General features: G+C 43.0%; 1 protein-coding gene across 2 annotated transcripts in view; it reads right to left on the reverse strand.

The window, feature by feature from the left end:
- Positions 1-16766, reverse strand: part of SLAIN1 (SLAIN motif family member 1) — a 247731-nt gene that overhangs the window by 179574 nt on the left and 51391 nt on the right. For both annotated transcript variants that reach the window (XM_069639657.1, XM_069639658.1), the window contains exon 2: positions 11009-11148. In XM_069639657.1, coding sequence (XP_069495758.1) covers positions 11009-11148 — 140 coding nt within the window. The remainder of the gene's footprint in view (positions 1-11008; positions 11149-16766) is intronic.

Below are 16766 nucleotides of genomic sequence, written 5' to 3' on the forward strand. Positions count from 1 at the left end.
ATCAGAAAGTGTGTCATAATCCTGAAAGTGTGAGATCATGAGCGATTATATAAATCAGAAACACAGAAGAAACAGTAACCAGATTCTGGAATAAAGTCTGCTGAGAAGCGATACTACCCGATCAGTGCCAAGTCTGGACTTTATCGGGAGAACTAAGCCCCATCCATGAGGATAATATCACCTGGAGCACAGTTGCTTTCCAAGAGGGAGGACAGGAATATATGTCAAAGGGAGTATGCAAATGACTTCAATTGTAATTAGATAAACCCTAGAATCAATGCCCTGCTAGGTTCCTGGGTTGCAATGGAATTGGAGGGATAATGTTCACTAGGGGGCACTCATTTAAGATAACAGAGCATAAGAGAACATTAACATTCCAACATTTTCCGTTTAGAATTTGTATAGCGCCTCCTGGCATGGATTATGGTTTTGAAGTGATTTACCGGTCAGGGATCACAAAGGAGGAGTATGACAGAACATGCAGTAGTGGTAGGCAAGAGCAAAGTTGAGTAGGTAGTGGAGATGAGTGCAGAATATAGATAAGAGGCTCAGGAAGGCATGAGAAGGAAAAGAGCGAAGTGTACAATTAGACCAAAGGCATCATGGGACTCAGCTGGATTCTATGGGGCGCAGTGGCGAGAGGAGAGCCAAACAGAGGTCCTTGCTGTGCCTGGGGTATGTCTGGAATGTACTCATCTCATGGTACACTAAGACGTGTGCTTCTGTACAAAGTGTTTAAGGACACAAAGTCGAGCAATGGCTCAGCAATGGTCAGACTTAGAAACATCCACATTAGGCCAAGCCATGTTGAAGCCACACCCAAGAAAACAGAGAGAGCAATGCCCTTTGCATTGTCACTGCATTTAATACCAAGTGAGATGTCATTTCAATCCAAACCAATACATTTGAGTTGAGTGCAAAGTGTAAAACAGATAGCACGTCTGTGCATCCTAAGTGCATTTCTTTGTACATTAAAATCCTATTCAATTGTAATTGATATAGTCAACATTAGGCTATGCTTCGAATGTCCATGCATCATAGCCTAATGAAGAAATGCTTGATAAATGTGAGAGCTTTTAAAGCGAGATATTTTAAAAGAATTTGTGAATGAGAGGTAGCTTAGTCTGTTACTTCAACTACCATAGCAAATGTTGCTAATGTAAATTCTATTGACCCATCACTCTTGCCTTTACATAGTAGAGAAAATTAATCCTGCACCAGTGGGTCTCGATTTGCAAAATGAAGGGAAGAGGGGAGTTGGTGGGGGGGGTTAACACTCATCCTTGTATTAGTAATTCATTCAATAATTTTCCTATACTGGATGAGTGAACCAGGATTCTGAATTCGAAGGCATTGTTTTTCTAACCCATGAATGCAGAATGAAATCCAAGTCATTTTAGCCTGCATTTAAACTGAATGCACAAGGGCTAGAAACCCACAACCATTCGAATGGGGGCTGGGGACAGTGGATGATGTAAAAAGAACAAAAAAAAGTGTACATAAATGTCATTTTCTATGCAACTTTTTCTGGTACCTACGCTTGTTTTTGATACTGGAGAAAAAAGCTATTTACTGACTCAAGTTGATTTTCTGTACATGTTAACTGTAAATAACTAATATTGGCCAATAAGCAGCATTATGGTCACAGAATTAAGTGCTGCTTAGAGATGGCATTATATTAATAAGGAGTAGCAATGTTAGAAATATGTTTATTGACATTATGGTCAGGGGTGGACTTGGAACCAAAAGAAGCCCTGGAAATAATGCACAGAGTGGCCCCATATTACACATTTTCAGGAAGCCCAACTCTTTTCCTATGAGAAATAAAATAGGTTACCACACAAAACAAGGCCCAGGGTGCAGAGGCCTACCGGAAAATCTCCAGAGTTCTCTATACACCAGTTCAACGCCCCCACCCATTACAGTGATTGAATGTGTGCAGAGGCTACCTCACAGCGAAATGGTCACAGGCAGGCCAAATTGCGTAAACAAGCCCATGTAATATGTAAATCGGATATCTTGTGTACTATAGGGAGCCCCGCGAGGGAGGTGGTACCCCCCATCAATGTGTGTAATCACAAGAGCTCCCACCATTGTGCAGAAGTTCCAGTGAGGGAGGAACTGTTTAATCTTGTGGAGCAGTATTATCTAGTACCATGTAGTTTGGGATTTCTTGTTGATGTGCTGCTGAAAGGGGATCTTAAGAGAATGAGATCATGGGAGCAGTTTACTGAAAGGTAAAGCTGGGTGTCATCAGCATACTGGTATAGCGAGATGTCTGGGTATGATCCACATACTGGTATAGCAAGATGCCTGGGTGTCATCCACATACTGGTATAGCAAGATGTCTGGGTGTCATCCGCATACTGGTATAGCAAGATGTCTGGGTCATCCAGGAGTAATCCCAGTAGTTCCATGTATAGATCAAAAATCACAGGCTACAGGATCGAGCCCATTAGTACTCCACAAATAACCAGGTGGTTATGAGAGCTGAGGGTGCCTATCTGGATGCCTGGTATCTGTCCAAGACATTGGAGGAGACCTAGTTCAGAACTGTTCCTAAAAAGCCCATTCTTTGTGCAACAAGGGAGATCGGAATCTGGTTGGCCACCATATTGAAGCCAGTAGATAGGCCCAGGGGAACCAGGAGGCAGGAATCCCCATTGTCCACGATCTTAAGAGCATGCTCAATGACCTGGATGGTCACAGTTTCGGTGCTGCATTTAGGACAGAACCATGGATTGGTAGTTCTGGGGCAATGCTGACTGGTTGATTTGCTTGTAAAGTTAATTCTTCCCCACCTTTAGTGTCTTGATGCCTCCTTCGAGGTGACAAGTGTGCTTTACAAATTCAATATCAATTCTCTACCTTCTGAATGATTTTACCAATGAATACGAGGCTGGTGATTGGTCGGTAGTTGGTGATGTGTTCTGGGTCCAATGTGCGATTAATTAGAGTCAGATCGGACCTGTTTTTAAGCAGTTTACAAAAAAGCCCCAGTTTGGATGATAACATGACTCCAGCTGCCTTTTAGGATGAGCAGAGATAGCAAGTCATCATTCTAGGAGGTTGGCATTAGCGACGTGAACGGGTCGGTGATATCCTTAGTGGTGAGCTTGTATGAAGTCATTTCAAGGTAGATGGGCCCGGGGGATAGATCGTGGCAGAGCAGATGATTTTAGGGTTTTGAGGTGATGTCCATTTACGGTTCATTTTGCCAGTGAAGAAATTATTGATGGCATTGCATTTCTAGAAAGGTGTTCCTGGGTCTGGTACGGGGTTTTCACACTGTTTTAACTGCTGCAAAGAGGGCTTTACTCAAATTAGAGGCTGTCAATGTTATTGCCAACCCGACACATTTTCCCCCAAGGTGTCCTGCGGATGACTTTGTGAACCTGGGCAGCAAGTGGGCTGCTCGCCCCTTTGTACCACCTACTAGGAATGAAAGGAATCACTTTGTATTCCACTTTAACTCTGCAATTCAGACCGATGGCAACTTTTACACTGCCCCTCCCCAAGAGGTGGGACACAGTTAACTAATGTTGTAAAGTAATGCCTCTTGACTAAACCTACAATAATGTACATGGGAGCCACATTCTTATTTAGCTCATGGCAGTGCTTTTGCCATTACACCACAGATTGAAATCCTACCTTTAGAAGGGCATCTGTAGATCTTGAAGACATTTTAGACTGCACAACGTATTAAAAAATAATAACTATCACATGCAGTGCAGCTGGGAATGGGGTGTTCCAGTTTGTGAATGCACCTTTCCTTACCTTCACTGAGTTACTCCGTGTCTTTTTTAGATCTTCCTTGTGACTTTTGGAGATTCCCAGTAAATGCGAGATGTATACAATTACCACCATCACCCAGTTGGTCAAATATTCAGGGAATGGAAACCTTTTCAATACTCTTGATGTGTTGTCTATTTGTTTCCTAAAGGTTTGATCCAAATCTGAAATTACAGATGGTGTACCACCACCAGCAACAAAAGTTACCCCCATATGCAGAACATTTTAAACGCAATTGAATGAAAACAAAACACTTAAAAACCAATAAATTGCACATAACGAAAAAGGGTGGCTGGCGTCTATGCTGTTAGACATGCATAGTTAGATGGATCCGATGAATTGAATGACGTGGACCAAACTGTGATTTGCCATTTTGTAGTCCTCGGGTAATAATTACTACAGGTAAGTGGGGGAGTCCCTAAACAATGTACTTCCAATTTTCACTAGGTGTAGACACAGGTGAATTCCCCCATTCAAGTCAGAGGATAACCTCATGCAATGCAAACTAAATAACTTCTACATAATACACACAAGTTCACTACACATCAATGTTCCCTCTAAGCTGTGCGCATCCCCAGCTTCCTTCTGGGTGCCGCTCAGAAGATTTTTTTTTAGCAGTGCACACAAGCAATTCTCACCTATGCAAAAAGATGTAATAAGGCACAACCCACAGCAATTACCGGGCATTTGCTTTCTCCTAAAATAACTAACTAGTCATGATTTCTGGTATAGCTCATTTGCATTACCCTACTATGCAAGCGGGAGCTTAAAAACCTAAAAACAGAATGCAGCCACAATCTCCTCTCACAGCACTAGCTCCCACTGCAAGCTTGCATCACCTTCAAATCCTGTTGCATCATCTACAAGGCTGTCACCCTGAAGTCCCAAAGCTACCTCACTGAGAAACTCAGCATCTCCAGAGGCCTGCGAGCCACCAGAAGTAAGCAAATATGCAGACTTTAATTACGATGGTGCAGGAAGAAAAAAACAAGAAGAACAGCTGTCTCGGACTATGCTCCAAGACTCTGGAACCTCCTACCATCAACATCAGGCGTACCCCATTGTTGCTACAGTTCAGGAAAGAGTTCAAGATCTACCTCTTCAAGGAATGGCTCCTCTTTAACACACGATATATGATAGTTTATTTATATAGTGCCTATATACAACGGGCCTCATTACGACCCTGGCATTATGGGGGGTAGAGCTGCCAGCGCCGGTAACCCCATACCACCTCATTATGAGGTCCGCTTGCGGTACCCGCTCAAGACGCCTGGTTTTATCAGACGTCCTTAGCGGGTCCTACGAGCGGCCCAGCATGCTAAAAACGGGCCCGTTGTTAGTATGCTTCCCATTGAGCCCTATGGGAATGGGGATGTACCAGGTCTGGGTTCCCTGAATGGGGAAATACCGGGCCCTCCTAGGTCGGAATGGCCCGGCATTTCCCCATTCAGGGAACCCGGACCCGAGTTTGGGGGTAGCTCCAAACTCGTAATGAGGCCCAATGTGTTTCAAGCACAAGGGACATAGGTCCACACACCCTCCACTCCCCATCGTACCTGAGACTCTGATCTGCCCCCCACTGTCTCCTCTCCTGGTTGCTTGTAGATCTCTTGCTGCAAATTGGATGATGTTGCCCTCCCTTGTTAGCTCCCACTCCCTTGTCTCCATTTCCCACACTGTGCAAATATCCCAATGAATGTCTCATTTCTACAATCTCATGTTTTACAGTGCCCTGTCAACTAGTATTGGAGGCGAGCACATGATCTGGGAAAGGGTACGGGTGAAAGGGCATAAGAGAACACTCCTTGCGGGTGATGAACAAATCAGTAACTTTCAAAAACCAAGTTAGTTGTTTTGGCAGTACAGTACTGTGTAGAAAATGTGTCAGTTTGCTGAAGGAAAGGAAAGTGTAGTAACAGTCTGGAGAACTTCACTTTCTGTTTCTTTCTATGCTCAGCTGCTGAGGGCATTTCAATTTAAACATGAGTTCTGTGTTTACTGACTGTAGCATCCCCCTGCACCTTGTTTAACGGATAACAATGAATTACAGAGGGACACCTAGTTACAGAAGAAGGATCTCAAGCTGTTCTACCTCTGAGCATTGATGCCATTAACCTTAAAGGCATACATATGTGATTTACTTCAACAGGGCTCTCTCTATAAGAAACCTCAGCAAGTCTTGTTGAATTTTGTCTAGGCTGTTGTGGGAATGGGTAGGCACCACTATGGGCTGTATGTGCCCCTCATTTAACTTCCTATTTCAGGGTTACAAGCAAGGCTCCGATAAGAATTTGCTTCCTACTTAGAGTGAAATTATTTTTCAGGGAGTAAAACAGTAATTAGCTTTGCCAATACGAATACTTTATGCTTATTAAAAGATTTTCTTTGCCCTTAAAATACATATTGAGATCAGTCAGAAATATTATCGGAGTTCCTTCCTATGCCACTGCTCTGCTGTTCACAGATTCGAAAATATATATCAGTGGAGCTTTGTGGGCACCTATAGGGGTTGGTACCTATTTGTTCATTGATTCGCCTTTTGATTGGGCACATTTTTCTTTTTTTAGGGATTAGAACTGGATGGTGTATATGTCTCTTAGCTGTAGGGCTGGTATTCAGTAACTCACAGGACAACATAATGTGGATAGTAAGTAGAAGCTAGGGAATTTTGATAATCATATTCTGTGGTGCAGTTACTCTGATGCAATTATCATCCTTACACAAATTATGACAAGCATGTTCTCATGTGGGCCTTGAATGACTTCATTAAATGTGCCACATGAACTCCTATTGGCATGTGTTCTGACACATTCCTTTTAGTTGCCTTCATTCCATCTGCAAATATTGTATCCAGTCTGATTTTGGATAGCCACATCAGTTATGAAAAGCAATATTTGTTTTTTTGTAATATACAAGTGTTTTTCCAATGACAAAGCACAAATTTCTCTCTGCACAGGAGTACTTTTGCTAGCTACTGTGGCACATCATGAGGTCTTGAACTGGTTGATGAGTTATCTTTATTATCACATATAAATATACATATTTTGTACCTATTTGTTTGGAAAAAAAGTGTACTGCACCTTTTATGCAGATTAGTAAAGAATTGCAGTGGTTTGGGGAGGGCAATAGCCTTATGAACTCTCCTCGGAGATGGTAGCTCACCAACTACGCATGCTCACAAAGTGGCTTACCTCATGAATCAATTGCGCACATGGAAAATAAAGTGTGCACGAAAAGCAACAAGTTCCACACTTACAGAAAAATTATTACAGGGAACATTGCTACACACCCTGGACACCATTTTACAAAACAATCTTTAGAGTTAAAACATTGCTACCCGCTACAGCTACTACACCAACATGGCAGACTATGTTACAAGCAAGCAAATCCGTCCAGAGGAAGACGGCATTAGAAAGCTGTTTTATCCATCCTTTTTTTTAGCTTTTCCACTGTGTACACCATCGTTGCTTAATAGGAATACTGTATTGCCTTTAGATACATTTTATACATGTGCCAAATGATGTTAAAACCAAAAAGGAGCAATTATTTAAGAAATTTACACCCACGATGTCGCTGAAAACTTTACAAAACTACTGAAGGAGTGAATTCACAGCTTCACCAAGGAATAGCACAGCCAACAGTAAAGATTGGTAGTATAGGCATTGCATGTGGATATGGACTAGGACTGGAAAAGTTAAAAGCTCAAGCATTATATATGTAGAAAAAGTCTGGTCATAAATTGTAAGCTACTACAGATGAGAAATAGGAAACAGTGCACTACAATTAGATACGTGAGATTTGTAAAGGTGAACCGATGTATAAATGTGAATTGTTTGTATGCATAAAATGAGTGGAATGTTTGTGTAATTTTTCCACTGCAACAGTTGTTCTCACCTTGGATTGGCAAGTAGCCTTGCATTTTATTTGCACCCAGCTCCTTACAGTCATGGATTTAGAATGAATCAGTCAAATCTACATGTACCATAATACAAAAGGGGAAAACCAACACACTGCAGGGGTCGCTAACACCAGATATGAAGCAGCCGAGCAGAATTACTGACAGTGGCACGAAATACATTAATGGTTTAATAAGTGATAACTTATAACGGAAAAAGTGCTTGTTTAGGTGAATAACATCTTAAGGAGGCTTCACAGCACGCTTAAACTAATCCATCTTGTTTGGTATAGACCTATTCAATCAAATGATAATTCTCCAGCTTGGGCCAGGCTCGCAATACAAAAAACTGTGGCCCACGGCAAGACCAACATGAAGCCTAGATAGATGAAACAGATCTCAGCAGATGGTCCAACTCTACTCTACCCTTCGACCCACATCTTTGCCACTCCTGCAGCCTCTGCGAGACACTTACCCGGTCTTAAAGAAATACAAATCTATAAATTACCTCATACCTCAGAATTCACGCACATGCTGAATTTTTCTATGCAAAACGCAACAGGAACCCATACTTGCCAGCAGGCTCCATTCCATTCAAAATAAGCTGTTTGTTTCCATTCTGGAACTTGGAATTCAGCTTTTTTCATTAGAAAAATTGAGGAATAAAAGTCCCACAACTGTAATAAAAAGCCAGAATTGGGCAAGCACCTCATTTATGTCTGTTCCGAAACCAGACCTGAACAAACAAAACAATACACAATGTTTGAAAAGAAGACCTGCCAAACAAACCGATCAAGTAGAAAAGAGTTTTTAAGAATGGGTGAATGATTCCGAGTGGTTCTATTACAATTTCCTAATGCATTATGGTCCCTAGACCTCAAGTACAGGGAAGAGGTTTATGGCCCTCGTCATAAACATTTATCAATATTTATTTTAAAAAACTTTATACATTTTCATACAGAGTCAATTAACAGGGTTAACTTACAACATCTTTCTGTTCACCTACATTTATCAAAGTATTTTCTAAAACATATCCAAAGCAAATTCTAATAACATAACAACAGCAATGAAAAACAAGCATCCCATAATAGAACCAACATTTACAAAACACAAAATAAGCCATGTAACAAATATCCATCACTCACACAACACAATCCCAACCCTAGCCCCCTAGTCATAGAGTAACCCAATACAATATAAGGTCCAATCCTAGTGATACAAATTATTGAAAGGTGCCCATAGCTTGAGGTAGAGATCCTCCCGGTCCTTATTCAACATCATTACATTTTCATAGTTGGACAGGAGCTGTAACTCCAACCAATCCTCTACTTATGGTTTCTTTCTAGTCTTCCAAACCCTTAATATTTGCTTTGTCGCAACTACTAAAGCTCCATTAAGCCACTATGCATATTTCCAAGTAAATTGCACACACATCGCCCTCTGCATGACAACAAATTGAACAGGAGTCCTAGGGCAAAGGATATTTAGCACAACATCCACTCTATCCAACACTTCACAGCATAAACTTTGAAACAGTCCCAAAGCATGTGTAACAAGGTGCCCCGGTCTCCACCACAAACCCAGAACGTATCATTATCCAACAGCCCCACTCTACACATTTTTACAGGTGTCGAGTAAAGTCGTCCCAAAAACCTTTTTTTTTATAAACCTCAAATTCATATCTAATTTGGCCTTAAATCTTGCTTTTAGTAAATGATTCCACATGTGAGATGTCATTTATTTGCCCAGGTTTGCTGCATTTCAATCCAGGATTCCAGATGCAAAGGTTTCATAGACATCATATTTATGAAAGTAGATACCATACGTGGTGGTGTGTCAAAAAGTATGCAGTGTGCTGGTTTAGCTCCCAATACAGTGCCCAACATATCCAGCCTCGGTGATCGCAGAGACTAACTTTTCCAACACAAACATTTCCATTATTCACCAGACAAATTCAGATATGGAGAAAAAAAAAATGGAGATCTGCATTAAGTACAAGTGAAACAAAATAAAAAAGCCCCCCCCCGCCCCTGCCGGCAGAACAAGTGCAAAGAAATTAATCAAAGTAGATCATACAAAAATATAAACGCACTGCAGTATACAAAAATGTGTATTATGCAGTGGACAACTTCACACTCTTTTGGAAAGTGCTCATCTGACAGATCTTTTTGTCACCTGGACAGTTGGTGATGGGTTTTTTTCAAACTGCACTAAGTTGTAACTGAGGCATTTGAATTATTTTTCCTGTCATCACGTTGAACTATTTAGAGACGCTGATCGCGAAGTTGACTGCAACGCGCCTCGGTTTGGTTACCAGATTGGGAGCTTGTTGGACTGTATAGCTCCATTAACTAATATACTAACAATTTTTTGTTTTGATTTGTTGGTTGAATGTGCTTCTTCCAGTATGAATGCACTGATGTGATGTATGTAGATCAATGACATGCATGCATGGTGGTTGGCCGTGGTACCCCCCACAAGGTTTTTAACCTTCGATTCCTCATGAGAGGTTTTTAGACAAATGTCTCCATTTACATATATTTATAACATTTTTTGCAAATATAACATTTTTTGCAAATTGTGGTTGTTGATATTAAGTGTTTTCAATGTACTTCACTCTTGATTTATTTCATTACAAATGTGTACACTGCAGTGCGTTTATGCTTTTGTATGAGCTACTTTGATTTGTTCTGGGGAGGGTGGGTTTCTTCGTTTTTTATGCACATTCGGGCCCTCTGAGAAATATAATTGGGTTGGCCTCCTGTGGCGTTTTTTTTATACATTTTTTCAAACGCAAGTGATGCTTACACTAAAATGGTTCATGTGCCACATTGCGTGTTCCATCCTTCCAAACATTAAAACCAAAAGATAGGTAAACATGCCAGCCTTGCACACGTTTTCCAACCAACAGGAAAGAGGTTGAATTACAAGGTAATACCTCAAATCTCACCCAACATGGCATGATGACCCCACTGAATGCTAATGAGGAACGACCACATCTGGCACCCTCCGCATCCCCATGAGCACCCAATAGAAAAAGCACAGCCTGCCATGAAGCGACAGGCAAGTGTTTCCAACCTAGGAGGCGAGAGGAAGGAGGGGATGCGGGGAAAGTATCGAATACATATGCATCCACCAATAGCGTTCTCCCATCCAAACCACTTATTTCGGATGACACTGACATTGCACCTGAGCCGATGCTAAACATGTCAGCGTCCTCTGATAGGACCCCGAACGGTGCTTTTTAAATGCATGGTATTGGTGAAATATTCGGCGTGCGTACAAGACCATCAGTAAAAACAGGATTCCCATCGCCCTTACCTTGTTCTAAGCGAAAGCAAAGGGATCTCTTCGCAGCCTCGATCTCGGGGCTCGGGTGATCGAGCACGTGCCTGCACCACTGCAAAGGGCTCATGTCCGTCGCTGCCGGCCTGTGCTTCATGGAAGGGGAGGCATACAACCTGCAAAGGGGACAGATGTATATGAGCACGCATGCTTATACTGCATTCTGTTCTGCAGAGATTAAACTTGTCGCATAGCATTTTTTTTAAATACATCTTCATACATATCAGTTAATGTTAAATGAATTCATGTTTTGGAAACTTGAGGATGCATTTCACTGCGTTCATTTGAAAGAGACGATAGGAGACTACTTTCCCTAACGTGCCCCACTGGGAAATAGCGTTCAGATGCAGACAGGACCTTCGCCACTGCTCGTCCTGCACATTGTTAAACCAAACAGCTGCCAGATTCCATAATCCGTGCCATTTGCAATCCTTTTCGCCTCTCAAACAGAAACTGGAAAGGTGCAGCGACTGGCTGTGGCCAACAAGGTCAGCAAAGAATTAAGACAGGCGAGGAGCCGACTGGCTCTGAAAACAGCAATCGGCTGGAATTAGTCCAATTTTGTTTTAATGCTAAAGCATTAGTTGAGTCTTAAGCCATACAATCTAGGTCACACAAATTGTGGCGGAAAGTAGCTCTGGTGAATAACCAAGGTAGGAAGAGTCCCCGTGTGTGTTAGAGCAGGTTAACCTTCAGGTGGTCAGGACCCCCACCCCCCCTCCTGTGGAAATAAATCTCTGAAAAGCTTCCACTTTAGCACAACCTCATGTCCACCCTCCACCCGGAGGTTGCGCTGGTCATTCAATGATGCATTATCAAATACATGCACCCCTCCCCCCCCTTCCATCACTCTCGCATTATATCCTGGACTCGGTTCTAATCCTTCCCTCTGTTTGCTTGGCCTTCTTATCATCCCTTTCTCCTTTACTTCCAAGCCTCCTGTCCCCTTACCTTCCAGCCTTATCCCACACACCTCCCCCTCTTCTACCCCTTCAACCACTTCAACCTGCTCCCAACTGTCCTCCTGCAGGCAATCCCATCCTCTCCTGTGCGTCCATCCTATTCTCGTCCACCCACCTGTATCCTATCTTACTTGCCCATCCACTTCCTTTCACCCCCTCCTATCCAGTCTGCCCTCTCTTTATCCCTTCCTCCCCTCGTCTCAGGGCTAAGCCTTTCCCATCCTAGCCTAACCCTACCTTACCTTCTTATTTTGTCTCAATCTCTCCTTTCTTCTATCATCTGCCTCAAATTTTTGCCTTTCCCTAGCCGCCTCTCTCCAATCTCTCCTACTGCATAGTTGGACTCACCCAATCTTCTCCCATCTTCCTCCATCCTCCTATATCCAGTCCCCTATTCCCCCATACTGGGGTCTTCTCAAATGTTCTCTATCCACTATAGCCCCCTCACCGGTCACAAATTTGCAAAAACGAATCCATCTACTTCAGTTACCTCTCCCCTTATCCTACCCTCTCCCTTTCATTCCACTTCTTTCCCTGTTCTTACCCTGCTTCCTACCTCTCCTCCACACCTCCCTCTCCCTCCTATTCTATCCCCTCCCTTCTCCTGCACACTGCTTTTCTCACCATTCTCCAGCATTACCTGGCCTCACCCCTCCCACTCCCCCTCCCCCTCTTTCCCTTTGTTTTGCCCCCTATGATCTCTTCTCTTTCCACTTCCATGCTCCTATCCCCCTCAGCCCCCCCCCCCTTCTCGGTCACATCGGCCCCCTTCCTCCTCTTAGAACTCTCTTTCCCGCTCCACCTAAACCACGCCCTTGTGCTTTCCTATTCCTTTGTCCACAACACCCTCTCGAGTCGCTCTTCTCCCTGCTTGGGACTCAGACTAGTCCCCATACCAAACTCCTCCGATTCACTCCCCGACTTCTTTTGCCCCTTCCAACTCCACCGGCCATCCAATCTCCAGGTTCTGACCAGCCTTCCATATACATACCTGTAGCATCTGTTGTAGTTTAGGGTTATTGGAATGTGAGGTCGGAATGGTGAGAGAGTGGAATGTAGAATGAGTGGAGAAGGGTTTGAGAGTAGGCGGTTGGATAGGAGTGAAGGAAGTAAGAAGCAGTGTCATTAGTGGAGCCTGTATCTATGCAAGATAGTTTATATTGTTCAATTAAAGAACGTTTCTCACCTGAAGGTGTCTGCTGTCCAAACAATACCCCTCCCAGTTGCCCCCACCGCTTCCTATGGCTAATCTGGGAATATTTCCATTCTGCCTTTCCCTAGTCCCAGCATATGGCCCTGCTTACCCATGCCCCCCCCCCCCTTTAGCCAGTAATTCATGAAACCCCTGGTGGACACTTTCACTTTCCCTCTGCCCATGCAGAGCAAGGCCCCAGACTATGGCTGTATTGCCTTGGAGACAGTTTTCTGCTGCAGAACGATCACAACATATCATTTTTACTGTACTTTCATCACCTCATTTTTTCCACAGGCAGGATGAGTTAGGCAAAATGGAGTGGGGAAGATGGTAGAGTTGTGGGGGCTGGGGAGAAGTCTAACCCTGCGTTTTGTGACAAAAAATGTGATAAAGACAAAAATGTGGTCATAAAAAGAATACAGACAGATACTGGCCTATGGACTCACTCCAGATGCAATGACGTAAAACATTTGGCGGCCTCCCTTGTGAGCCATGCTGTGGGGCCCCACGCCAAGTTCCCCAACAAAGCTCCCCTCTGCCACACTCCAAGCCGGCCTGTACCACAATGTCCAGGATGATCATGCTGCCATTTTATTTATCAAAGCTTAAATCTTTCACCTAGATAAGAAAACAAGGGGGCTGTGGCTGGCATGTAAATGTGCAGGCCACCAGTGGTAGCTGGTGAATATTTTTTTTTTTTTATTGGAAAGGCATACATTTTTGCCACAAGCATGCGAGCGAGACGAATTTCAGCAAAGAAGTCCGAACCAACAAAAGGATGCTTCGGGTGAGGCCCCTCCCCCTAAACCCCTCACCCGGCCCCTTTCCACCCAGAGTAAATGTTTTGAATGTGTTGGTGCATTATACAGTAAACGGTCTGTGAAAAATTGTTGGCAGGGCAGGCGGGGAGAAGACAGTTTGCAAGTCACCTACAGTGCATAGGGACATTTCCCCCCAATTCCTTTTCATGCTTTTCCCTAGAATATATGCCAGTATAAAAAAACATGCGATGTGGGGAATGAGGTGAGCACACCAATATTTGGTAATCAATGCGCTTTACTGATTCAGTTCATTTAAATGCCCCTCCCCACCACCAGGTTCTATAAAACACATCCATAACATTCTAATATGTCACAATGCATCAAGCTGAGCAGAAGCCCCGGTCTGAAGAAAACCAAACGGCTTCCAAAGAATACAAGTATTCAAACAAGTCAGTCAAATACAATATATATATATAAATAATTAAAAGTAAACATTATAACATCTCCCCATCTTTAAATAAAAAACAGATAGAAGATCAGGGAGCTGGCCTCTTGCATGCCACCCAGGCTTTTTTAAAAACATTCTTCCATCTTCTAAAACCACTGCCCCACTCAACTCTTTTTTTATACAGTTATAGGGCCTTTAAATCTACTGTCCTTTTTGGGTGCAAATCCTGGTTTCGGGATCCGAACCTTGTCCCTCTCAGACAGTCTACGTTTCTGATCATCATACCTTTTCTTCATCAACTCCTTGCTCCCCACCCTTTCTCTCAAAGCACTCTGGTCCCAGTCCACAAATGTTCACCACCCCAGCCACATCACAGTAGTACCGTTCTTCTCCTCAGCACATCAAATGGTACCAACCCCGTCGTAGCATGCAGAGCCAATCTGTAGGCGTATACCATCTTCTCAACCTCCTCTTCTCAGATGGTACCTTCCTTAAACGCCATGCATACCCATTGCATGATTATACTCGCGATCATCCCATTGGTTTTGGGATGGGAGAGGAATGACCTATGGTGAATAATGCCTATACCTGCCAGAAATTGCTTCATGACAAAAGGAGTACATTGTATACCATTATCTGACAAGATTTGTCTGGCAAACCCCTCCCTCTGGAACACGCGACACAGAAATGCCACAACCACACCAGAGTTAGCCTCCTGAACCTCACACGTCTAAACCCAAATGTAGTATACATCCATAAGACCAAGGATACATTTCCTTACGCCCTGGACTCCTACAATGGATCACAAAATGTCAACAGATTCCCAAGGCATTTTGGGAAATTTCAAAGGCTTCAAAAGGCTGAACACTACGCCCAAGAGCTCTGTCCGCATCACCACATGTGGAGCACTCCTTCACCAACCGCTCTACCCGTCCATCAAAATTCAGCCACCAATAGTCAACTCTAAATTGCCCTTTGTTGACATTCATGGCCCATTTCCATCAGATTGTCCCCAACTCCCAGGAGGGTTACAATTCTACCAGATCTAAGAGGAAAACTGTCTTCTACACCAAATGCCTCCCTAACTGTGAAAAACGCCAAGACCATGGTCACTTGCCCAGCCAGACCAGTCATTGAGAACAAAATCCTTCACCTTGCTCAATTGTTCATCCTGCCTTTCAGCTTCTCTCCATTAATTTTCCAAAATGGAATGTCCACATGTCCAATGAAAATCCCCACTATGTCATCTTCCATATCTCCCTCTCCATCAACAACTCGTATTCCAGGACATAAAATCTGCAATTATATGCTATTTGACACGTATACGTTCTACACTAAATTGATGTCCCTGCAAAGCTGTGACCCATCTAGGAATCCTTCGAGGCACACCATCCAAACCCATTGAGTTAAATATACTCTCCTTCGGTTTGTGTTCATTAAAAATTGTGAACTTCCTGCCCCACAGAAATGCCTTGAATTCTTGTACTGACCAAGTAAACACATGAAGCTTCATTCTGTATGACAGGAGATCTTTCCTCTTCAACATCCAAACAACTTGAGGCAAATTTCTCACTACCATTCTGTATCTGGAGAAGCACAGCACCAAGACCAGTATTGCTGCCGTCCATTCTAACAAAGGTGTCGCAGGTCGTGCCAACATTGCTCAAAATGGGTGCATGCACAATACACTGCTTCATATCTGAAAATTCCATTCGACATTCTACAGGCCATACAAACTGAACATCCTTTTTTGCACAGACTTCTAATGTGCCAATATCTGTCTGCAAAGCCTTCCACAAATTTAGCAAAATACTCCACGAATCCTAGAAAGAAAAAAAAACAGTACAAGTACAACCAGTTTGTCTATAGGCGCTTGAATTCCAACAATCGCTGATACCAAAATATCTTTTAGTGCCACCGTCTGCATATTCAGCTAGTGCCCTAGATAATACATTTCAGCCACTGAATTTGCACTTGCTCTTTTCCAGAGTTAAAGCAACATCACAACTTTCTCAAAACATTAGTCACTCTCATATCATGCGCTCTTGCTGAACTACCAGTGACCAAAATATCATCTTGGAAAAACCATACGCCATTGATGTCCCCGTGCAATTCATGCATCATGCGTTGAGAAAACACTGCAGCAGATACTAAGCCGAAAGGCATCCACTTGTACCTGGAAGTGCCTTCATGTGTAATAAACATGGTAAAGTCCCTAGAAGTTGAATGCAGCAAAATCTGATGGTAGGCTGATGTGAGATTTAAAGTACTGAAACACTTGAAAAAAGCCATCATACCTACCATTTCTCCAATATTAGGTAATGGAAATTCGTCCACCACCACACACCTGTTCAAAGCTCTTAGGTCT

This window comes from Ambystoma mexicanum, chromosome 7q (genome assembly GCF_040938575.1).
Source record: "Ambystoma mexicanum isolate Mex_15411 chromosome 7q, UKY_AmexF1_1, whole genome shotgun sequence".
NCBI lineage: Eukaryota > Metazoa > Chordata > Amphibia > Caudata > Ambystomatidae > Ambystoma > Ambystoma mexicanum.